At 38.8% G+C, this 26,872-nt stretch overlaps 1 protein-coding gene across 1 annotated transcript in view; it reads right to left on the reverse strand.

Moving 5' to 3' along the window:
• The window catches only part of prelid2 (PRELI domain containing 2), a 45,109-nt gene that overhangs the window by 13,807 nt on the left and 4,430 nt on the right, over positions 1-26,872 (reverse strand). The window contains 3 exon segments of the mRNA NM_001016922.2: positions 1,610-1,770; positions 12,669-12,742; positions 15,501-15,558. Coding sequence (NP_001016922.1) covers positions 1,610-1,770; positions 12,669-12,742; positions 15,501-15,558 — 293 coding nt within the window.

Genomic DNA, 26,872 nt, shown 5'->3' on the forward strand with positions numbered 1-26,872 from the left:
TAAAGTGATACTGACACAAAAAACTACTTTTCAAAATACCACATATACATAAAATTTACCTATAGGTCATGTTGATTATTTTCACTGATAGGACTGCATTTGTAAGTAATTGTTACTTGAAGTTCCCAAACCTGACTGTTTTGCCAACCTGAGTGTCCCTTTTCATTCCATCAATTATAACTGCTAATGCTAACGGCCTACTGCTGCACAAATATGGCAGCCCTCTCATAGAGGAACTTTACTATTCACCATGTCAGCGTTAGTTACAAAAAGGTGGGCAAATGAGCCCATACATAAAGCACTTGCCCTATGTTTTCATGTGCCTAGCAATGCAAATGTTGTGCCAACAATTCTGATTATGGTGACCCATAGAATAATGTGCTATGGGATATTATTTTAAGGTAGAAAAACATTTTAATGATCTGACTTATTTATTTAACCTTATACACATTCAACCCAAATTATTTACACCATAAAGCACTGGCCTGATTGAGCAGATCAACCATTCTATACTATAGGCCAAACGTTTCCAAATCTGCTGCAGATTTTCAACCAGTGTAGAAAATTATGAAAAATAGGTGGAAACGTTCAGGAAAATCTGTCCAAACACTTTGAGGCCTTATTTACTATTAGCAAAGGCAACACAAACTCTTGAGCAAATGTCCACAAGTGAAAACGGCATATATAAAAGCACTTGTGCATATATATTCTGTGACTATAAGACAAAAGGCACAGTGTGCTAAGGTGCAATTAGATACATTAGACAACTTTATTTTTCCACTGGTAAAAAGGGACATTTTCTTTTCAGCATTTATCGTTAGAAGTTTCCTTATCTGTCAGATTATTTGTTCAAGAGTTATTGTATTTAAGTCTTCCCACTTTCTGCTTATCTTTAGGAGGTTTCCTTCTTAGCAAACAAGAAAGAAGGGTTAATATAAAGATAAAAAATGTTGTGATCAGTGAACCTGAGAAATATGCAAGCCTGAAGTTATTATCTTGACAGGAGAATAGAAAAACAGAGAAACATGGTAAATGTATTATTTATCCCTTAATATTTCCATTACAAACAGTATTAATGTTTGATGCAGCTTTTTCCACATTTATGAATGAAAGCACAAAGCACACACATTTTCCCAGAGTATTTAAATACGATTGTGCCAAATATCCATTGCTTCTGGACTGCTGAATAAGTTGCACAATATACAGTAGGGCCCACAGATGCAACCTATAGCAACGAAAACATAATCAGCTTTGAACACTAAAAGCAAAAATATGATTGGTTGACATCATATCCAGACAGCCAATCTGTGGATTCTGGCAAATGTCAAGGGGACTGCCCTAGACAGTCACTATTTATTGGGCCTGTGGGGGGGCTGGTTGGGCCTCTGTGTACTTGAGATGCCAGGGCCTATTTAATACCCCAGTCTGGTTGCCATACATATTGACCAGTGTTGCTAAATGAGTCACTGTGTTAAAATAAATTCCATTTGTATTACATTTATTCTTGGTTAAAGAAATTGTAGGAGCCAAAGCTTCTTATAAGATGCTGGCAGTCTTTCCAATGTAACATGGAAACCACTGCATCACAGGAACAGGGCAATTGACTTACCAATTGGAATTTTCTGTGCACTCCTTGTATACAGACTCCTCCTTCATTGTTGCATACTGTGCCCATGTCAAGCAGTGGGTTTCAAGTGTCATAACCCTTGTTTTCATATCTAGCCATGACTCCTCTTCCAGGTATACATTTGATACCTTTAAAATGCTGCACTAAAAAAGAAGAAAATGCTAAATGAACAGAACTGCCAGAAAGCAATTTGAATGTTTTGGAGATTTGGAAGTTATCCTAAGTTCATTCAAACAGTCATTTAATCAGCAAATTGCACTTTCTTTGAAAGGTTTCAATAGCATTTTACAGTTGTAAATAACAGCACAGCGGTACTTTGGAATATTGAAATGGTTATTATCTAGGCCACGCGGCAAGTGCTGAAACAAGTGGATTTACAGAAAACAAAGCAGGGAAATTGTGTTATCAAATGTATTGCTTGCATTTGTACTTAATAGTTATAAGATTTGTGATCGAGACTATACTAGGACGCAGTGCGTCAGTACAGCAGGATGCGAACAATCTCTCACATCTGTGTAAAAACCTGCTCAGCTTTATAAACCAAGCTATTTCTGTAAGTCATGTCAGTTGTTTCTTTGAGAGACCAGGAAACATCAGCTGACTTTTTATATCCTCCTGGGCCTTGATATCTAAATATCTTTAAAATAATCATCATACTGTTGAATATTAGCTATCATGACGCAGGCAATGTAAAGCTGCTGAGATTCAGTTCCAATTTGTAAACCTTCCAAAGTCAGCTAAAGGCAGGTGGTGCCTTCCCTTGGTCTTTGGAAACCATTGTGGCAATTGTAAAAATAAACAGCAAATGTAGAGAAATCTGGGTGCCACCTGCACTGACCCCCCACCAACAGTTTCTTGTCTGTTTCCTTATGTGGGAGAGTGAGATAATATGAGAACTGTGACCATGTCAAGTTTCTCCAAAAAAAGGACAATTTAGGATTGTTAATGGGGGTGCTCATCTTTCCAGGAACATTTTTCCATGATGTCACTATCTCCAAAATCAGCATTTAGGAATAGAAATTAGCTAAGAAAACTGCTGTATTGTACCAGTGACCCTGTCTAACCCAGTGTGAAACTAGAAATGTAAGGACCCAGTGTTACCTATAGCAATACATACAATTAACAGATCTATTTATTTACAGTTTCCTGTAACATTATTTTTAAAGCTACTGCCACACAGGTTGGTTTCTCAGCCAGAAATAGAAACCACCCCTATTCTCTGATTTGCTTTGCAGGGTATCTGCACCTAAAGACACTCCTTCGGCCTGGGTGCAGACACACAGAGCGGGTTTTGGAGCTGAAACACACGAGTATGCATTTTTGCAACCAAGTCCGCTCCGTGTGTCAGCACCCAGGCCGAAGGAGTGTCTCGGGATGCAAACATACCATATAGCAGTAGCCTAAAGGGCTGTCAAAATACCCAAGTCTCCCTGCCATATGGGCATTTCATACTTCTCCAATTAATTAGATATCATAATCAAATGCTCTGTAATTCTGTTAAGATAAAAGGATCTTTACAAATGCAAACCGTTGTGAACTTGATGTTTATGAGATGTTAAGAAAAAGGACATGAATCTGTATTCATCCTTGTAATTAGACTCGAGTATTAATAGTTATGCAATGATGAAAAGCTGACTGCTGTAAGCACTCGGTATTCATATGCACTCGGTGACCTTAACAAATGATGGAGATGTCATATGAGTGTTTAAAGATTTCAGACTACTTACTCCCTAGCCAAACTACCTTTACTGCTAAAAGCTAAGTAAACTATCTGACCATTTTATGATTCCTTTGGAGGAGCTTCCAGTTGGTTATAGCAAGTATGTCATAATACAATTAGCAGCAGGGCCGCCATCAGAAATCATAGGGCTCCTCACAACAAAATTTTCTGGGCCCCCCTCCTCCCATGCCCCCAATGGTCCCTCCCCCAGTGACCCCTCCCATCAATACAAAGGACACACAGACATTGATAGCCAGGGCCCCCCTAAAACATTGGTGGAGGAGTTACCTTTTGCATTGGTGCCAGGGCAGGTACCCTTAAACACTGCGAACCAGCCCAGGGCCCCCTAAAACATTGGTGGTCCTCCCCTAAAATACTCATACAATGGCCTGCTCCACGTGGCTTCCTCCCGCTACCCCCCCCGTGGCTTCCTCCTGCTCCCCCCCACGCATCCTCCTGCATCCTTTGGCTCCACCCCAGCATCCTCCTGCATCCTTTGGCTCCCCCCCAGCATCCTCCTGCATCCTTTGGCTCCCCCCCAGCATCCTCCTGCATCCTTTGGCTCCCCCCCCAGCGTCCTCCAGTATCCTCCAGCTCCCCCCCCCAGCGTCCTCCAGTATCCTCCGGCTCCCCCCAGCGCCCTCCAGCTCACCCCCAGCATCCTCCAGCTCCCCAAGCAACCTCCTGCTTCCTCCAGGGCCTCCCAAGGATCCTCCAGCTCCCCCCCCAGCATCCTCCTGCTTCCCCTAGGGCCCCCCCAAGCTTCCTGCAGGGCCCCGCAGCATCCTCCTGCTTCCTCCAGGCCCCCCTCCCCCAGCATCCTCCTGCTTCATCCCAGCATTACTCATTTAGCTGCAATAATAAACAATGCTAAGTATAGTTATAACTGTCAATACCATTTTGCTAATCTTTTAAAGACACACAGCAATTTTTTCAAGCTAAATCCTGTCACGCATAAATTATTTTGTATTTTTCCGATTCTTTAGGAAATCTGGGCCTTTATGTGCCTCCAAAGCCTTGTGAGCTCAGTAAAAGCGGAATATATAGTTGCTACTCCTGCACTGATAGCAGACATTTTTGATGATGACACTCAAATTAAAATGCAGGCTTTACTTTATATTCTTAACACTATTGGCTGGTAAGTACCCATTCCTAGTGTCTAATAGTGCTTTTTCTGTGGATATCCATCATGAAGCCCATTACCTCACATCACACCCTGAGTTTTATATAATAGCGATCTTGAGTCTGAGCTGATTACACAATGCCGCTTGTATCTAGTACTCTTAACTCGTCTTTTTTTTCTTAGAGTGTTTTTGGGACCTTTAGTGGATCAATTTAACTGCTTTCTATTTGTATTAAAAAAATGCCATACAAATGAACAGAGTGGCCAAATTTCACTCAATTTGTGGGAGAATGGTTATTCCACATTTTGAAAAATATGCCCCGTAGCTTTGAAATATATTCTTTATGTTTAAGGAAATACTTGGCCACATAACTGATATTTATGTTTATTCGGAAATAGCTTGCACCACTGTTAGATCTGGCAGCTCTGGAGTTATTAGCAGCATTGACGAGAGAGCCAGCTTGAGGGGCATGTTGTTCAAGGATGCTATACAACAGAAGAAGTCTACCCTTCTCTCAGATTATCTTGATCTTGTTTTGAAGTGAGTATTTTTTATTTAATAAATTTGGCTTGGTATTTTCCAAAAATACATATACTGAGCTTAGCCCATGTATAACTAGTTAGGCACAACATTAAGCAAATTAAAGCAAAAGTAACAACCCCAGAATGGAAATACATTTATTCTCAACAGCCCTTTAGATTGTATTTCCGAAAACTAGATGTCTATAATGTAATTTTATTTCACTTTTTAATTACTTTTTGGTTGAACTTATGAATACAAATTACCTAATTTATAATTAAACTAATTTCACTTCTGCAATTAGGATGCTTTTAAAACTTAAAACATGACATAGATAAGTTAATTCCAAATATGAGCTTCATAGAAAGTATTTTTTTTTCTCCTTACTCTATAAAAATAAAGTTAACTCAAATTTTAGAGGTATTTCAGTAATCAATGAAATTAAATCGGAGAAATGTTCCAAATTGTAATTTATATAATCTCTCCTCGTTCAGCAAGAGCTTGGTATTTGCTGTTTTTGGTTTTGCAGCCTCTAGTTCGGTTACTAGAGGCATGGCTATATAGGCACCCATTGCAATGACTACTACTCGCAAGATGACAAGTAAACACTGGTCTTGTCTAACATCTGGTTGCATCTTTGATGACAGGTAGAACCTATTTTCATACTGTACTTGGGAAATTACTAATTATATTTATAGGTCAATTTAACCTCTCTTCTTATTTTTAGTTTGTTCTATGGATTGAGCAAATGTCTTTCTACTGCAAGTGGCATTATTATCGGTGTGGAAATCAATAAGCATTTCCGAAAGAGGAATACACACGGAGAGCCAATTGTGTGTGCTGTGGCACTTGTGGTCTCTGCACCTTTTCTCTGCATTGGATTATTACTTGCAGGAATTAGCTCCTTTGCATCCCAAGTAAGTTTTTTTTTTCCAATCGGTTTAAAACTTTATAGAAACTGTTAGAGCAATATAATTCTACATTCTATAAAATGAATGTATTATAACTTATTGTACTTCCACCTCCAAACTATCCCACCCAAATGCCTAAAAGCTTATGTATGTAGAACTGAATGGGTTGAAGGGTGCAGATTAACTCTATAAGGCTTATTCCACTGTGCCTAATGATGCAGGGAAACCCTGGCGCCACCTCCACCTTTGAGTTGGTGGTAATTCAAGTGTTCCTTTTGTGATCAACAAATGTAGCAGACTTTTCTCTAAAAATTATGCAATCCCTCACTGCATATTCAAGATGGCACCTTACCAGTGATTTGAAGTAACTGAAGGCTCCATTTAAAAAATTCCTCTCTACACCATCCTTAACCCGTTTTCTATACACGTGCAAAATGCATTAAGGATAGCAACAGAATTTAGCTTTAAAAAGCAAATATCAAACACTCTGGCAAAATCCAAGACATAGAGATAAAGGTGATAATAGTGTGGATTAGTTGGGAGCACTGAAAGCTTACTGGAAATAGAGAGAGATGTATTTTCATATATAGTTTATTAATGTATCATAACATAAACTATGTTAAAATTAAAAACAGCCTGTTATACTTTTTCTGCTCAATTTCATCTATGATATATTTGAGCTTTTATATATTGTACCATACCCCTAATAGCTTTTGTAGGCCATATAAATAATTATCTAATTAAATGTAGGCATCTGTGTTAGTGACATGGACATAAGGCTTTGGGGATGCAAAAACTTGCACTGGAGCCTACAGGCCATAATATAACATTTTATTCCCTTGGACCCTATCGTGCAAAAGCTGACTGCTGCACTCCACACCACTGCAGTCCTTTTGAACTTATTTTTCCCAGCAGCACCTGAAGCCTCACTGCTACAGTGACAAGCTTCTGTTCTTCTATAGGGCTCCTTTTACATAATATAACTTACTTAGTGGCAGGGACTTGTATAGTATAATATGGGCAGAAAAAGGTAAATCAAATGAGCGACCTGTATAAAAAAACTTGTACAGAAGAGGATGGATCAATGTTATGTCACTACAGCAGATTTTTGCAGCTTAAGACTGCGTTGGGGTTGGGGGGTGGCTAGCCATGGTAGAGCCACATGCATATTTCAGTGTGTGGTGCTCTAGTTGCAGCAATCTAAGAATTACAGAGAGATATTACTGATTTAGGGTATGATAGAGACATATAAAGATGATGCAGCATCAAAATGGCAAATAGGTAAGAAGAAATAGCTATTTTAAAGGAGAAGTTACATCCTACTTACAGGCATTTAAGGCACATGTGAAAACCTAGAAAATAGGTCAAGCAGGCAAAATTCAAGATTGCAGGGAGTCACTAAAGAGGTGACTGTCCCTGAAGTCTACTTACCAGTGTGCCCAGATGTGCCAGTTAAAGTGTGGTGTTTAGACAGGGCAAACCGCTCACTAAGTTTAAAGCCACCCAAACCTTAGCATCTTCATGACATTGGCATTATTTCCAAAGGAAGGAATCCCTATTAGGTACAACTTAATCTTCTAATTTAAAAGACTTGGGCACCATAAGACCACAATACCCATATAAACTAGCTGAAGGAAGACACAACCTATTACACAGAAACTGAGGTACAGACGGAGTTAAGTTCCTTTACCATGTGGTTGCGTTATGTCTCTTCCAGTTAACACAGGGAAAATACCAAAGTTCACCACCAGGTGGCACTATGGCGTTTTCTATTGTGATTTGCTGGCAAGCCCTTGCACCATCTAGAGGCAGGATTTAACACTCAAAAATGTTGTCAGGACATGGTGAGACAAAATGTATCACTTGTGAAAACTTACTGGCTGCATCTGTACCATAATATTCCATATTGATGGCTACCCATTTAAGCTGGTGGTGAACCAACTACGACACACGTGCATTCTGCAAAACCCGCTAAATGGCTCTAAATTCCTAAAGCTAGAGATACATCTTCATCAACTCACCTTTGTCCTTATTTAGTGGACCTGCTGTGACCACTTCACTCCCACTTTTTGGAGTAATTGGGTACACTCCACCTAGTATCAGGATTTCCCACATGTGCCTTTACTTTTACTAAATAAACTATTCCTAGTTAAAATTTTTCTTACCCCCCTTAGCAAGCTTGGGAGATAATAAGCCCTTCGGAGTACAAACCCAATAGTTTTTGTTCTTTATTATTTTTACTATGTTTGTTGATTCTATTTGCATGTTTGTAGTTTAATTACTTAATCAGGATACATTTACTACACTGTTACTCTAAGTTTTATTAGTGCCACTAACAGATAGTTCCGAGATCTATTTCCTGTAACTACTTTATCACAATTGCTTGTCAGCTGGGTGCCTGGTCGACCCAAGCTATTGCTTTCATATTTAATTTTACAGGACAGAAGTTCTCAAGATTGAATTTTGTATGATATCTTTTATTGAATTTATTTCTATAATTGTTAAAGGCCTTAATAGTATAAATAAAATATATTAAGCCTTAAAAGAAGTTAAAAAGAGATAGCCTTTATACAAGAGACACTTTTGCAAAAAATGACTCAAGCAAGCTTTACTCTAAATTCTATCCAATTGTTTTCTATGCCTCTATGCACTTCAAAGACAGCTGGAGTAGCCATACTTATCCACAGAGATTGTCATTTAACGGTTGACTAGACCTTCAGCGATTCATTAGATGATTAGCTGGTAAATATGCTGATACCTATTTAAGCTACTTAAAGAAAAAATTTACCCTCAAACAATGTAGGTCTATATTGCATAAAACAGCTCATATGTAAAACAATGGTTCATCTAAATTAACGGTTTCCTTAAAAATATACTTTTCTAGCAGTATGTGCCACTGGACAATCCTAAATAAAAAACTGTCACTTTAAGGGGCACATTTATCAAAATGTTTAAAGCTTAATACATAAACTTTCCATTCATTCCTATGATATTTTTAGAAGCATATTTATCAAATGGCGAGTTCTAACTTTCACCCATTCATAAATATGCTTTAAAAAATCCCATAGGAATAAATAGAACACGAGTACGTTTTTATGTATTAAAATAGGCCCCTAAGTGCTATGGCCTGACCTCTGGCTGTACGAATCAACGGGATCACAAACAAACCAGGGCCACACATGCATGCTAGGCGACGGTAGCCAATGGATTGACAAAACTCTTGTCTTTTACTGCTACATTTCTTCCTCACCATAACAAAATAGAGGCTCAAGGTAAAAAATGTAAAAGGGGAATATTTACCATTACTTACCAGTCTGGTAAGATTTTCTAATTGTATCTGTTGGTTACACATTCATACTGGGGGTATAGTTTCCCTTTCAACAATCTGTCCCTAAAACATGATTGGTGAATTTAATATAGTGTACTCCCATAGTGTACAGCATATTAATCATATATATATATATATATATATAGTGGAAACTATTCTTTTGCTCCAATTTAACGTGAGTGCCTGCTCTCCCACCATTTTTTATATATATATATATATATATATATAAAAATATATATATGTTACCAGTTCAGCACCGGTATAACCGAAAGCTAGTCCCCCCCCTTCTTCTACCCTCTGCCCCAGCCACAGTGAAGTGACAAGTGGCCAGGAGCGGTGCTGAGGAGTGGTATGCTGGGGTAAGGAGAAGGTGTTGTGATGCGCGATGGAACCAATGTGCTATGGTGATGAGTACAGCACCCATCGCACATCACCAGGCAGCTGAAATAGAGGCACATGCCCAGCACCCCCTTTGTTGTTCCTTAGGCACAAGCCTCTTCTGCCTAACCCTAGTTCTAGCCCTGTCAATTTGTGTATTGGTAATTTTTTGTTTTATAATCTTGTCTCTTGTCTCTTGTGTGCTACTCTGCAAGGATCTTACTAATCACTTGGTAGATCATGCAAGCTCCCACCTAAAGAGCCACAGTGGCCCACTTTACATTACCTCGAAGACTTCCAATAAACGGAGACTAACCTTAAGAAGCATTTGCAATTCAATGAAGATTTGATCCGATTTTTATCAGTCCTATGGGAGGCTCATAAAGCTATGATTAGGGGCCACTTAATAAATGCCGATAAGTATCATTCCTTTCATAAAATTCTTAGAGAGCTAGAGTTAGAATACTGCCTCTATAAAGCTGGCCATACACGTGGCGATCTGACGATGTTTCGTGCGACCATCGGTCGCACCAAACATCGTCAGATCCGCCACACACCATTCAGGGCTGAATCGGCAGGTAAGGAGGTAGAAACAATAGGATTTCTACCTCCTTCTGCCGATTCAGCGCTGAAGGGAGATTCTGGTCAGGCGCCTTCTATGGCGCCCGATCAAAATTTTCAAACTGGTCCGATCGGCGAGTCAGCCGATATCAGCAGCTTCCTGCGATATCGGTCGACTCGCCGACATACCATACACGCACCAAATATCGGACGAAATGAGGTTTCGTACGATATTATCGGTGCGTGTATGGCCACCTTAAGACAGACCTTGTACTTAATCAAACTGTAAACCAAAGGAAAAATTAGCAAATCTTAAGAAAAAGGTAGCCTTTGGGCCAAGCAGGCTTTCTATGAAAATAGAGACAGACATACTACACTTCTAAAGAAACAAGAAAAATGTCAGCGCTGTAAGGGATAGAAACAGCAAAAAAATATATATAGTGTAGCATTTTCTCTTAACAATACACCCTTTGTGATCCAATATATAATTATACAAGTGATTAGTAGAAAAGAGATCAAATCTATGACACCAAAAACGATATACAAAACCAAAGATTTTTTTGGTTTCAAAGATTTGGTCTGTTTTTTGGTTTCAAAACATTTTGTTAGAAGAGAATTTGTAAATTGCCTGCTTACACTTATTATTTTAGTACTAAGCACAAATCAGTGTTTGGGTAGCAACAATATGTTAGTTAATCTGCTTGAATTTGCAAATAACATATCATTAATGGCTTCCTGTGAGCACATGAATGTTATTTTATTATGTAATGGAAGGCAGAAATGCTTGATACTGCTGTTTAGGTGGTAATACTTGAAAATGTGTTAATTATACTTAAGCTCAGATTTGAGATAATTGTATTATCATTTTCACATTGTGTTCATTTCTTATTTAAGGGGCGCTAAAGCATAGCTAATTATGCTATATACAGAGGAAAATAGTAGAAAACCATATTTCTTAAAAAGGTGGGTGGTGCCAAATGTTAGGCACCCCCAGTGACTTTAATTGCTTATCTTTTACCCAGGGCTGGTGCCCCTGTTAGGAAAAAAACTGCACCAGCCCAGGGTACCTGCAGCAAGTGTTTCCTCTTCTTTTAGTCTTCTAAATCCCGGGCCAGCACATGCGCAGTAGAGTGAAAAGGACAGCTTTTTTGTTAAAGTTCAGCTTTTCACTCGCACGCGTGGGAATACAGAAGAAGAAAGAGGAGATGCTTGCTCACAGCTTCCCCGAGCTGGTGCGCTTTTCTTCTCACAGGAACACTAGCCTGGGGTACAAGGTAAGCGATTAAAGGCATTGGGAGATGTCTAACATCTTGGCACCCCCCAGTGACTTAGCCTTTCCTTCTCCTTTAATATCACACATGCTTTACAAAACTTTACTGAATAATTTGCTTTGGTTGAAAAAAAAAAAAAAATCAGACTTTAGAAACTGCTGGGGGTATCACTGGGGTTATCAGGGTGTCAGGTAGCAATATAATACAATATAGTATATAGAGTAAGGGGCCCATTCATTAAAGCACGATGACCACGATTGCGAAAAATTCGTATTTTTTCTAAAGTTTAGAGCTATTTGCGACTTTTTCACGTTTTGCGTAAATTTGAACAAAAGTTGAATTTTTCCGCAATGACTACGAACATTTCGAAGTTCATTCAAGCTTTGGTATTGTGACTTTCTTTTGGCCAGGTTGGAGCTGCAGAGTGCCATTGAGTCCTATGAAAGGCTTCCAAAATCATGCATTGAAGTTTCAAAGTCAGAAAGGTTTTTGAGTCATTTACGTTTTCGTAACTTTTGGATCGCAACCACGATATTTTCATATGACCACAACACAAATTTTCGCACAATTTATGCACATCAGAAATTATCATGGTTGCTTCGAAATTTTTTCAATCGTGCATTAAACAATCTGAAATTCGTGCTTTAATGAATGTGCCCCTAAGTATATTCATGTAGTAAATAGCAGGGACTGAAGAGATGGTACCAAAGTTGCTACGATTATTGATTCTTTTGGGTGCAGAATGGTAAAAGCTATTTATTTTTATTAAATATTAGATCACTTAATGAAAAATATGTTAAAGTGAGACTCTAAGGGGGAAAACCAACACCACTCATTTTTAACAGTTAGCTCTAAAGCACAGCGTGCTCCACAACCTCATCACCCCTTCAATGCCAAGTTTAGCCGTTCACCTGTGCTGCCTCCTGCTTTGCAGAGCTGTGTAGCATGTTGAAGGCCATCATCTTCGCCAATGTCAATTCCATTCCTAGGTTCCATAATTGTGATCATCAACCAGGGATATGCACACTAGATCGCTTTGGTTGGCTTCCAAATGACGGCAGCCATCAATGCTACGGCATTACGCAACGATTCAGAAGCAGTACAGGTAAACAGATGTTGGTGTTGGTGACACAAATGTGGAGGGGCAAGGGAAAACTGTGCCCAGGAGCTTGCAGCTAAAAATGCCAGTCGGCATTTAGTTTTCCTTTAAGGTACTTTATATAACTTACTCTTCGTAAGAAGGATGGAATCACATTGTTGCATGTTGCAATCCGCTTCCTGTATACAACACCTGTTGCTGGATCTATATATATATAAAGAATAGTAAACATAATAAGTTTATTATCAGAGAATGTATATAAAACAATACCATTTGTAAAAGAGCTAGTACATACATTATTTACTTCAGGCCATAATGAGCCATTGAATATCCTTGGAATAATGTTACATTACTGTATGTATAACTTTATTTATAAAGCGCCACAAGGGTACGCAGCTCTGTACAATCTTACAAAATTACACACAGGGAGGACAAGTGTTATAATAAATAAATACAATAAATATATATATAAATGCACAGGGAATAAGTGCCATGTGGTATGAGACACAGTAGGAAGGAGGTCCCTGCCCCATAGAGCTTACAATCTAAGTGGTTGTGTAACATACAGGCACAAATTGGAAGGTAAGAGTGCACCAGGTATGGGCATTAACCCTTAAAAGTGCAGGACTAGGAAAAAAAAGGTTTTAGTGCTCCAGAAGGTAACAGCTGAGTTTTATCTTAAAGAGAGTTAGTGAGTGTTCCCTATGGAGGAATTCAGGGATAGAGTTCCAGAGGTAAGGAGCAGCGAGATAGAAACGTTTAAGACAAGAGAGCGCAGTGGATGTGGATGGTGTAAAGAGACGGAGGCTCTGAGAGGAGCGTAGAAGACGACCAGGAACGTACAGGGAGACCAGTGAAGAAATGTAGTGAGGAGCAGAGGAGTGAAGGGCTTTGAATGTTACCAGAAGGATTTTGTAAGCTATCCTTTGCTTAACAGGCAGCCATGCTAGAGAGCTTAAGTGAGGCTGCACTGGTTCCCTCTTCGGAGAGAGCAGGAGGATCCTGGCAGCAGAGTTTAAGATTAATTGCAGGGGAGAGAGGTGGGAGTCCGGGAGGCCGGTTAGTGGGAGATTGCAGTAATCTAAGTTGGAAAGGATAAGAGCATGGATTAGTGTTTTAGCTGTATCTTTAGTGTATCTTGGCAATATTGCAGAGGAAAAAACTGCAGGTTTTGGCAGTGTTATTAATATGGTTAGGGAAGGAGCAACTGTGACCTAGAAATCAAACAACAGGAGCCTCATTTACTATTATGTTTTTACTATGTTTTTATGTGGTTAGCACCAATGTGCATGTGAATAACAACAAGGATGAAAACTCAGGTTCATTTGCTAAGATCAGTGCCTATATAAAGGTGGCCATACACAGGCCGATTCGGCAGCTTATTGGCCCATGTATGGGCACGAAAGACGGGCCTGCCATACCGATATTTGGCCTGAAATCGTCCAGATCTCAATTGGGCAGGTTTGAATTTTCCGTCGGATCAGGAACCGCATCGGTTCTTTGATGCAGTCCCTGAACCGTCTTTCTAATTCGATCGTTTGGCCCCAGGGCCAAGCGACCAAATTAGCCCAATATCGTCCACCTGTAGGTAGGGATATCGGGAGAAGATCAGCTTGCTTGGCGACCTCACCAAGCTTGAAAGATCTGATTGTTCTGGCTGAGTATGGAGCAAAATTTGGCCAAAACTACTCACATATGCAGTTTTGCACTGAATTTCACAGTGTGGCTCTGGGTGCAGCCACAACAATCAGATTTTTCAAGTAGATTCTTGGCCTGGGGATAAACGCAGGCTGAGAATCCTCCCCATGTGGCACTAGGCTAAAGGTGAAAGGAGCAAAGTTGCATTTATTGTATCATTTGTTGGGGCTAAGGCACATTTTATTCAAAGATGAAAATAAACTTAAATTGCCTTGCTCAGTTATGGAAGTCCTGAACACCGCCAGCCTAAAAGAACAGGCTTGATCACATTCTGCGACTAGTTAGTCTTTTTCAATCTGTCCATATCTAACTGGTCACAAATGAGCTGTAATTCACTAGATTTAGGGGCCTACTTATCATGCTATATAAATACAGTGACTAAATACACCTATATGTAAAAATCTGATGTAAAAGAAAACAGCTGCTTGAAAATGCTATGAGAAAATATGTTTCATCTATAACTTATTTTTTCCATTTTTTTTTTTATTTACAGAGCAACTTCGAGCACAACTTACTTGCCACTTGAATTTTTCCCATTGACTTTTAAAGAGATAGTGACACCTTAAATTAAACGTTTTTTTTTGTCATGTGGTAGTGGCGTGGCATGCAGACATGGCAGGTTCTTAACAATATAATAAAATGCCATTTAACGAGGGGGGTAAAGGCTATGTTTTTGACAGAGGCAATAGCCAATTAGTTAGGCTGACCTTACAATGCAAAATACAAATATACTACACCTGGCTGGGAGGCATCTTGTATAGTGCTCTCTCTACAGCTGATGTGCGCTAGCTACTGAAGTACACACCTCAATGGCAGACCAAGGAGTGCAGTCTGCCTTGTCTTGTTTTTAACCCCTGAATGAAAAGGATACTTCATAAAATGAACTGAACAACATTTATAGCAACTATAGAACCACTTTTATGCTAAGGTGTACAGTACTTTCTAAAATTAAAAATTCGTACACCATTAGGAAATGTTTTATTTAGAACGGTAGAGAGAGAGAAAAAGAATAGAGCTTTGTGCTTGACATGACTTGTGACTTTGGGCAAGTGATTTTATATCTATGTGCCCCAGGAACCAACATTCAATTGTAAACTCGGTGGGAGGCTAGGACTATCTGTGTAGGAAGAATTCAGGTAATGCACTATATAAAATGAGCTGCACTAAATAATGGAATGAATGACACACTGTGAACCCATAATGAAATGTGCTAATGCTCAGACAATGCCAATATGTACTTATGATAAAATCAATAATTTCTTACCGGTTTTCTCTTCTACTGTCTTGACGGAAAGAACATGTTTCTCCAAGGGAGTTGGATACTAAAATAAAATGCAATTGCAGATATCCGTATCAGTACCAAAAACTGGCTTCTTAACTGATCATGTTAAAAATAAACTTTGAAACCAAGTTGGGAGCTACGGAGAATGCAGCAACTAATAAAAAAAAGAAATGAAAAAAAAAAGAGAGAGAGAGAGAGATTTATTCTATATTGTGTCCCTTCAGATGCAGCTATACCATGTTATTTGCCTATTGGGGACTGCTGGAAGTTGTAGTTCAGTAACAACACTGTAAACGATTCTACCTTTGTTTTGTTGCTATCATTATTTTTGGGGTTTTGATGTTCAACAGATAAAAAGGCTGAATTAATCTGCCATAATATATTTTCTGCAGATTTTACACTCACTTGATATATTTTCTCCGGCTTTAGAGCATTAAAACAAGAGAAAGTTTTCTTTTGGGGAGGAACCACAGGAGCAGGCTTATGTAAGAGTTGTGATGAGATCTAGCAATGAAGTTGTTCCCTCCCCATACTTGAGGTATTAAGTACTTCATAGCAGGGTATAGCACATCTAAAGGGATAATAATGTAATTCAGCGAAAGAAGACAGTGAACTTACTACTGCCTTTTAAAGCCTGAAATCCTCCTCATTATTATTCTGTTTCCTACTCAGATTCTGCTCCCACCAAACTTTCATTACACAGCAGTGACTCAAATTAAGCATGTTGTTAGGCCTATTACTGAGCGCTGTACAAAAAAAATAAGTCTGAGCCCTTCTAACTAAATTCATAGGAGTTAAAGCTTAGCAGGATTTACTTACTGTGGATTTCTATTTTCTTTTCTTTTTTTTTTTTTTAGCAGAACATCATGCTGGCTTCAAAAGCAAACAGCTCTCAGCAGATACATTATGGAATGGAAATGCCATTTCCATAGGCCTGCCCAAACATTATCTCAGACAGAGCTTTCTAATGCAAGACCTTTTATTTTATTTTTAGAATTATTTTTGTCATATACAAAATGAAAAAAAAAAACAAAGCAGCAATCCACTGGATATTTTTGTTTGACACCTGTTGTCTCTGTATCTTCTTTAGTTTTTTGCATTAGAATAAGAATACTGCACTTGCTGCAACGTAACAAATGTAAATGGATGACCCATTACCCGGGTGCTTTTAGACTTTGCCCTCGTAACACATGAGCAGCATTTAAGATCCTTGCGTGAGGATAAATAGCCAATAGTAACACTGTCACACTGTTGCAAGGCTGGTGAAACTGAAACGGGCAACTAAAATCATTACCCTGCTTATTATAAAGAATGCATTGTACAGAACCAGCATTCACTACTATTTCACTAAGTATCTCCTAGAAATGTCAGAACCCTAAAACACCCTTTAAAATAATTTAACTAGAATGGTCCCTTGTTAAACTACATATGTGTGGCAATACCCTAAAAGGAGTAGTTTTCCAGACTTTTTTAGTATCAAGCCCCACATCTGTGACTTAATATTTGGCTGGGGCCAGTTACTGTTTATAAGAATAACAACGTTACAGACATATATCAACACCATTGTATTAGTCATTCAGCAATAGTTCCAAAAATATCTATGACATTAAATAGGTGCTCACCAGTAAATTTACACTCTGTTTGACCTTCAATTTGAGATTCCAGGAATGTCTATGAAAGAAGACATTCCTACATGGCCTTTATTCTGGGCCAAAGGTCTGAGACCACCCCACCAAGAGGGAGCCATCTTCATAGTCTGAAAACCACTGGTCTAAAGGTGGCCATACACTTAGAAACAAATTTTTACTTTCTGTGCGTATATGGTGTCCTGCCGATGTCAACCTTAACCTTGGTCCAAGGATTCGGCTGATGCACCATGTCATCTGGTGCAGGGTACATCAGCAGATGTAGAAGTTAAAGGGAAACTCCGGCTTCCAAACAACACAACATTCATATATATCTATCACTGTCATCTGTTTTCAAAAAGTATGGATAAATACAGCTTTTATATGCTGAAATTCAACTGCAAGACAATTCTTTCTGCATCCATTTGAAACCCTGACAGGGCAGGAGGGACTAAAACTTTGATGTTACAAATTGTAACAACTTTTCCACAGCTTACAGACAACATGCAGGAACTACATAACCCACAATGCATTGCACTGTGATGTTTCTTTTCTTACTGACATTACATGTGCAGGGAATTGTGGGATTTGGAGGATGCAGCCTGAGGACAGCTGACTACTTTTTTGAGTCTCATAGTAGTCAGCCAGATCAGCAGGAGAACAGGGGGCCAGGCTTAGGTAACAGTTCCAAACCATATTATTACATTAAAAATGAAAAGGCTGCATATTTTCTAATTGATGTATATTGCAAAGTTGCTTGAAATTGTGTTGACCGTTCTAAAAGCTTAAGTTGTGTTTGGGTGGCGCTCCCCTTTAGGAGGAGCCGCAGCACCTATTCACTTCCTGCTGTTTCAATCGATCATATGCTTCGCACAAATGATAGGGACAACAGAAAGCTATACCTTGTGCACCACTGAAGACCCTAGTACACTTTACATCTATTCAGTCTTTGACTGACTGGAAGTTTAGTTACACTTAACCTGGCCTTGTGCTGAAATATATGCAAGCTTGCCAAGCAAATCTTTCCCCAATATGAGGTGGGCAATATCAAACTGATCCGGTCATTTGGACGAACAAAAAGATCACTTTGATGGGATGCAGGCCGCCAGGAAGACCGCGTCAACCCTAAACATTTGCCCGATTTCTCGATGGATATCAGTCAAGTAGGCTCATCTGAGGGCCCATATACAGGCAGATAAGCCGGCAACCCTTTGGAAGTTCATACACGCTACAATTACGAAAAAGGTCGTTCATCAACTCTACTAAAGTTAAAAGCTGAATAGTTAGATAGGCAGGTAAAAACAAAGGAATTCTTACCCCTATCTGACGATTCAGCATTAATGTTTATGATGTTCGGGCACACCCAATCGTCAAGGAGATTGTATGGGTACGTGTATTGCCACCTTTATTAAAAATAAAACACTGGTAAACTTTATTTTATTCAGCATCCTCAGAAGTCAGTCCTTGTTTTCCTCAAAATGAGTGATTTCACAAAAACCTGGGTGATTCCAGCAACCAGCACAGAGCTGATATTACTAAGCTGAATTCCACTAGCACAATACAGTGCTGCCATCTCCCAGCCATCTGCTGCCTTGTGTATCTTCAGAATGCAAACAATTTGTTGACAAGCTGTCTGCTGCCTATTTTGGTCTTACAATAGGCAGTTTGAAGGGCCATTCTAGGCTAGTGTGCTTGTAACAACACTTCTCTGATCCAAAAGGGAATATAGTGTCCAAACAATGTTACCGGTTCAACATAAGCACTGGGCAAAAGAGAACTGAAAGCCAATCTGAGAAACACCTGAAAATAAAATATAGGAAACAGATAAAGAAATCCTATATTTGCCAAGAGATGCTTTGGACACAAAGTAATAGGAACGCATTTTCCCTTGCCCATTCTGTAGGTCATAATATAAAAAGATAATGAATGTAATGTTGCAGTTAGTCGCAATGCACTATCAAACCTGTTCGTTTTTGGCACTATTGCAATCTGAATAGCAATAGATACCTTAAAGAATACACAGTAGTGTGCATTAAACTTAATTGTGACAATTGCAAGTTAATTACCGGTTTGAACCACTGACAACTAAAACACAGGTTAAGAGGGGTCCTTAACCTTTTTACTGCCAGCCGTTTTGGTCAAAGCGGAACTTGTATTGCCAGACAGTTTTTTAACATTTTGCACTGTTTCACTTTAGGGGCCTTTCAGGACAACCTAAGCTTTCAAAATATGGTAGAATTTTCGTGTAATTACAATTATGTAACAAGATATAGGCTTGTAAATGTCTAAAAAAAATTTAAAAAAAAAAAATTCAAATTTTCCATAATATAAATACACATACTAGAAACAAAAATTATTTTATACACGAAAATATAACTGATTTGGAAAGTCCCATGTCTCCTGAATGTGCCAATACCAAATATATATAGTTTTATGGAGATTTCTCACTTGTATAGGTCAAAAACTCCCAGCAGTACACTACCAAATTTCGAAAGCACTGCTTCAAAAAGCTGCATACTTTAGATTTCAAGGCCAAAAATTCCACTAACAGAAGGTTTATCCCAGAAAATTGTACATTTTTGGAAAGATCAGATTCTGGGGAATCCAGAATAGGCACAACTGTCTACTCCAAACTATCGTCGCAATGCTTTCCTAAAGTTATTGGTTTTTATCAAAATTTGTGAAATTTTTAAAAAAATTACTTCAAAGCTTCCAGTCTATAGTATCTTATCTCCTACAGGTCATAAAGTAACCAAATAAAACACCCTAAATATGAAGGCCAGGGGTCCACTGAACAGTTTGATGCCCAATATGCATAGGTTTACCTAAGTATGTGGCATGTAGGGGCCCCAATGTGGACATACCCCCATATGATCTATCATTTCTGTCATTTCAGCTCCTGCAAAATCAACACATTTACATCATTATATGTGGGATAAAGCTAGTATAAAGTACGCTCACCCCAGAAAGTCATATATTTTTGGAAAGTACACATCCTCCCAAATATAAAATGGGTACCCGTGTCTTTCTACTCCAAAGCACCAAGCCGCAGAGCTTTTTGAAATTTAGCAATTTTGATGACATTTCCAAAAATCCCCTCAAAGCTTCCACTTTATTGGTGTGTAGGCAGCATCCCAGTGCATTGTGCCTACACACCAATATTATGTGAGGCACACCATTGTGAGTCTGAGCTTTCAGAAGGAGCCAGCGCTAGACATTAAAACTGCTTTCAGGTAACCTATTGTTTCTCCTACTCCCATGTAACTAGAGGAGTCCCAAGCCGAACTTGGATTTCTTACTATTGAGTGCTATTCTGATATCTTCCGGGAGCTGCTATCTTGCTACCTTCCCACTGATTGGCTGCTGGGAGGTGGTATTACTCCAACTTGCAGCTCAGCAGTAAAGTGTAACTGAAGTTTATCAGAGCACAAGTCACATGGTTGTGGCACCCTGGGAAATGTAGAATATGGCTAGCCCCATTAGAAATGCAGGATTCTGCTGGAGAATGTATATTAAATGATCTGTTTAAAAAAAAAATATATATATTCCCATGACAGTATTCCTTTAACAGCTGTCAGAAAACCAATAACTATAATACATGAAACCAATGAGTATTTACTGTCGGGTATAAATGAGCTCTAGGGAGATGTGAGAGAGGTATTCAGTGGTTAGAAAGCCCACAGGTGAACCTATAGGTATAGGACGCAGGACAGTACCTACATTGGAGCACAACTTTATTCACCATAATAAAAAGTATGGCATCAAATAATGATATAGACAGATAAATAAAGGCCACTAAGCAGCTAGTGCAGCCATGTATAGGTTTGAACATTGCCCATTATAACAGTCCCTAAATAAATAAGGTTTTAGGTGTTCAATGCTCACCTATTTCAAACAATGCCTTTAGCTTTAGTTAGGTTTTAATATATGGGCTCCCTCTTCTGCATTTTTGTGTATATAAATGAACAGTATTTTATGTGGTAGTTTAACAACAAAGGTTTTCCTTGATAAGTGAAACATTACAGTCCATAAGTGTGTATTAATAGGTTAATAAAAGCTGAACTTTCTTTTCTTGGGTAGTAAGGGGTTATAAAAAATTAAAATCCTTGTTAACTGTTGAAACTATGGATTTAGCTGTTAAGTGAAAAAAGTATGGCTTGTAACCAAGAAGTCTAAGAAATTATTTAAAATTCCAAGAAGTGCCGTTTAAACATGTATAGGCATGCTGATCATACCTTTGTAGTCGTCTGGAAATGGAAGAATTTTTTTTCAGAATGCTACATAGCTAGGGATAAAGAAGAAATACTCCTCCAGTAAAAGAAAAGCACAATTTACTTTATGGTCGAAATAGAAGACACTCCCTTCTAAATCAATTCCTTCTCAAGGATCAAAGCCTTTAGCATGTATTCCAAGAACTGTCTTTTATGGCATAGAATCAAGGAGGTCCCTCCAACTCAGGTTATTACAAAGCACCATCCTCCTGCTGTAGATATGAGAGATCCTTATTCAAAGGAACACATAAATGATAGATTTATCATTATGTAGGTACAAGATGTCAAACCTTGTTACCACATATGAAATTATAATGCTCTTTATTTTAAAGTGGGAAGCACTGCCCATCAACATGCACCAACCTGCACCTGACTTGCAAAAAGAAACCTGAGAGAAAGATTAAACTGTGGATAAAAATGGATACCATTCTGCTATGTCTTTGTATTGTCCTATATTAAATGCCAAATAGGAAACTATGCCCAATCTAGGGGACAAGAACAGTTAGGGAATAAATTCATAGAGGAGAAGTGGTAAGCCGTAAGGGCAAGGGCACACAGTGCGTATATCTGCTTCTTTACCTAAAAAAATTGACAATTCGATATTGGTATGGCATAAGGCCACACAGTTAAGCTGGCCATACACCAACAGATCCACCTTGAGGTGAGCAATATTGGAATGATCCAACCATTTGGCCCCAGGGTCATCGCTCAGACCAGATTTTTAAACCTGTCCAATTAACATCTGACTGCATTTTGGCCAGATATCAGGTAGGCCCATTGGAGTGCCCCATACATGGGCAGATAAGCTGCCAACCTAGACTGAAGGAGCCTAATTGGCAGCTAAAATTTGCCTGTGTCACCTTAATCTGAGCCCTCACCTTCAACCTATGGCAAATTATTTCAACCCCATATTCAGTGTAAATTCACAGGATAGCAAAGGCTTTATCAAGAGGGCACTGAATTGTTTAATAAGTGTAAAAATGATATAATTCATAAAACATAATAACCAGAGTCCCCGGTTTTCAACCCATGGCCATGGAAGATTATGAAGTGGCATCTACGAGAGTCTTCTACTGCCATCTAAAAAAATAAGCATACCTTCCAATAGAAATACAATGTTGCCTCCTTCCAATACAGTCACATATTGGTGTTTCATTTTAAATTGTATCCTAAAAAAGGAATTAGTTATGTCACAGACAAAGCATCCGATGCCTGCATCTGTATTGACCAGTTTCAGACTGGGATTTCTAGGACCAGCCACAGTATCTGAAAATGAAGGCTCACTCTCCGAATAGTCAAGTGTATAAGGAGTTGTTTATTATGTGAGGCAAGCCATTTGAGCTGCAAGTAGACTTAATAGACTCAAAAACCACATACAAGCTGAATCAGTAAGTTCCATTTGTGTTAGACACCAGACCCCCTACAGAGGCAAGAAATGAAGTCATTCTTAAACTGACCCCATTTGCCCAGCTTTGGTTGGACAGTTTAATTTCGACCATACTGTCTGAGCATATTGATATGTATATCGGATCGAGGGTTGGCTGCAACAGTCTAACCTGTGATCCTGTCAGACTGCAGATGATCTGTCGAAACTGTGAATTTCATACTGATGCACCATGTTCACAGTGCATGGAGCTGCAGCCCCTCTTCATTACCTCTAGTGATGATAAAATAAATAAAATGCGGCTATTCACTTGCCATCTGTTTGGTCCAGAGGCCAATTCAATGAATGAATACAATGAAGGGCCACATTAAGACTGATGCACACTGAAAAGCACCTAGAATTACTCTCTACCATCTCAACAATGCTGTCATTTGGAAAACACATCATCTGCAAAGAAACACTTATGGTAAACAACCTTATACAAGTACATTTATAACCTCACTTTGCAAATTTCCTCCCTATCCTAGTTATAGCCTATTGCATTTGAAGTATCTTTTTCCTCTATGTCATCTGCCAGGCATATATGCCTGGAATTATACTGCCTAGAGATCACCAGATATAATGCTGTATACTGCAATGCAGCACAAACAAAAAAACATAAAAAAAACTAGATGAAGGCTTTTTTAGGGTTTCTTTTGCCCCAGGCCCTGAGCACCAACACTCGATTCTATCTGAATGTCCATTATAATTGTATCAGTTAAGTTTGTAAACTACTTTATGTTCCCCTAAAGAGGTTTTGGTGCTGTGATTAGAAAAATGCTCAAAGCATACACAAAACTTTGTTTATCCATTGTCTGCTTTGTCTGTCTGTCTTAATAACTGCCCTCTCAACAATTCAAACCTTGTTCTTCATGCTCAAGTAAAAAAAGTCAGACATCAAACATCCATGCTTAGAATTCCAGCGGCACTTCTTGTTCATGTTATAAAGGTTTTGGAGACGTGAAGGAGCTGGATTTACAACCAAGTCCTCAAGGTGAAACGCATCTTTTATGGACTGTAGCAGACTCTCGCAAGCCTTAATAAAAGCTTGTATTTCTTCATTGCAAAAATGTTTCAGCAAAGATACACTTTTAAACTCTTTCAGTGCTGTCTCCAAGAATAAATGTGATATTCTCAGTTTCTTACATATTGACACTCTTCTCTACAAATCTAGTATTTTTAGATGCTTTTGGAAAATTTTATTAATGGACTGTCACGTTCTTCATTTAGTACTTGGCATATCGAGATCCTTTAACCTGTGTATTGACAGCATATGTTGGACTCATCTTTACTTGACAGCATATGTTGGACTCATCTTTACTCATCTTTATCTTGTGCATGCTGGGAATTTTTGGAAAATCTTTTAAATTGTAAGCTCTGTCGAGCAGGGCCATCTTAACCATAGATGTATTTTTGGTACTGAATGTTCAGTGTACAGTATACTTCCTTTCAGTGCAGAAGGCTGCCTATTACTTTGGCACTTTATAAATATGTGGTAATAATAATAGTGTAGATCCTTTCTGAACTATACAAAGTAAACAATGAACAAAAATGATTAACAAAAGCTAGGGCTCATGCACACAAAGGTGCTCATTTGGTGCATTTGGAGAGTGTTTTTAATGCACCTTAAATACAATGTAAACCCATTAAACAAATGTGCAACAATTGTAAGTACATTTGGAGATATTCACAGGTGATTATTCAAGTGTTTCCACTAAGACACTAACACAGGCATATTTTATAATTAATATTGGGTTATATAGAAGCATGTTACAAACTGCTTATTGTGTTCTATAGGCATTTGTAAGACTTGGTGAACTTGGAGTGTTCCATAGCAATAGAGTAATATATATTTATCTGATTGCTGATGTGAAAAATCCATTTCAGATGCAAAAAAAACATTTATTTAAACTGGCAAATTTATTGTGACTAGTATAAAAACATACACTGCATTTATATTCACTTATACATGTTTATATAGAAGAATTCTAGATTACAATTGCAGTTCACACTGAATGAATACATAGCCTTACTGAATTAAGTATGGAACAACATGTCAGATCACGTTAGATGTCATTTGACATGACATTTTATTACATCTGGTTTTACATGTATTTTATTACTAATTAGAATTTGAATTGTTGTTTGACATACTTTCGCATTGACACTGTGTTTGGTTTTAGGGTGTAGGCACACAGAGCTACTAGTAGCAGCTATTACTACTTTGTGCAACTTCAGAAAGCCGAAGTGATGTGAAGGCGACTTCTATTGCGACTCCTATTGTTGCCGGTGGAAAAGCATTTCAGAGTGGTTAGTCACCCGCAGTAGCAGAGATCTATTGTGGGCAACTAACTCACTCTGTGAGAGGCTTTGATTTGCTGTTTGGTAGCCCCATGTGGACTGCTGGCCTGCAGGAGGCTCTGCTTGGAGTAAAACTGTGTCACTGTGCTTCCAAAACTTGCCTTCAAGACAAAGATTTAAAAATGGACACCAGCTTTGGGCTACTGGGAGCAACATCAAAGGGGTGGTGCGCAACATGTTGCTCATGAGCTGCGGGTTGGGGATCACTGCTCTAGTATATTAAATTAGGTGGGAAGGTAAAAACAAACTGCTTCATCCAGATGCATTTAAAGTATGATGGGTTGTTCACCAATTATAAGAATGCTAAGACACCTTGCAATTGGTCATTTATATTTTTTTGTAGTTGTTAAATGATTTACATTTTTTGTTCTCCCTCAGACATGGAACAGTTATCTGGTTGCTAGGGGGTTAATTATACAGGCAATTAGGGTGCAGTTTTGAAATGAAAATGGAAGATGAATGGTAGAGAGTGGTCAATTTATTTTGGTTGCCAGGGTAACAGACCCTGATAACTAGAAAGCATTGTCAGCTGCAGGCTGGATAGAGGCAGAATAATATGGTCCACATGCTTAAAGCTAATGTAAAGTTGAATGTTCATTTTAAGTACCACAGCATTTACATTCATATCTACCGGAAAAGGAAAACTGTCCCAAGTCTGAACCATTAAAAGTAATCTAGCATCAATAGCTTGGGTCATCTATTTAGAAAGTATGTGAGGCCTAAGGCTGGTGTTTGGGTAGGGCAAATAGGGCGGTTGCCAAACACTTCCTGGATGCCCAGTCACTCGATAAAAATAGAAGGGGAATCTTCTGTTTAGAGCCATGCATTGGACAACCAGGCTCCCACAGCATAGGAGGGCAAAGGCCTCATAATCGATTTCTCTGCATGACCCCAACTAGTGTAAAACGACTAGCTCTTTCACTAGAAAAAAAGATCATTTATATGGCCCCATACAGTTACAACACTTGTCAGTTTTCAGCGCCACTGCTTCAATTGTTCTGTGAAATCTACAATTTATAACTGCTGTTTGGTTCCCTTAACTATAAAAAAAAAAAAACATTAAACTATGTCTCTTACTGTAAAGCCATCACTTTGTAGTACAGACGCAGGGGACTAAAGGCAATTTTAACTCCCCTTAATATTTTCTGCAAGGCAGTCATTCAGATTTACTAGGATATGACAAGCATGGCATTGTTTCACATGCACAAACAGCAGCCCATATGCTGACTCATGGTGTCTTTTATCAGGCTTCTCTACTGTAATTTGTGCGCTGATATTATGCACAAATAAGTTAGTATGACAGCAGAATAACTCAAATATTGAGTTTTGTTTTCCCATACCATCCCCCCATCCCTAGACTTGGTCCCCTGCAACTTCTTGACCTATGTATGGGGTCCAATGACAGACCTGCCTGGCTGATATCAAAAACCAACCACATATCAATCGAGGAGGTTTGAAAATGTTGCCAGATGAGGACCACATGGACACATAGAGTATGACTGCAGAGTATGATCCTATTGTTTGCCCAATTGGATTAACCCGATTTGACCCTGCCTGTGAGTGGCATAATTGTGCTTTTTGTTGGGCGAAAAAGCAAATCTGGCGTATATGGCTAGCTTTAATATTGTGAAATCTGGCTCCTACAGCTTACATAAGGTATCACCCAGAGCTTAC

This window comes from Xenopus tropicalis, chromosome 3 (assembly GCF_000004195.4).
Source record: "Xenopus tropicalis strain Nigerian chromosome 3, UCB_Xtro_10.0, whole genome shotgun sequence".
Taxonomy (NCBI): Eukaryota; Metazoa; Chordata; class Amphibia; order Anura; family Pipidae; genus Xenopus; species Xenopus tropicalis.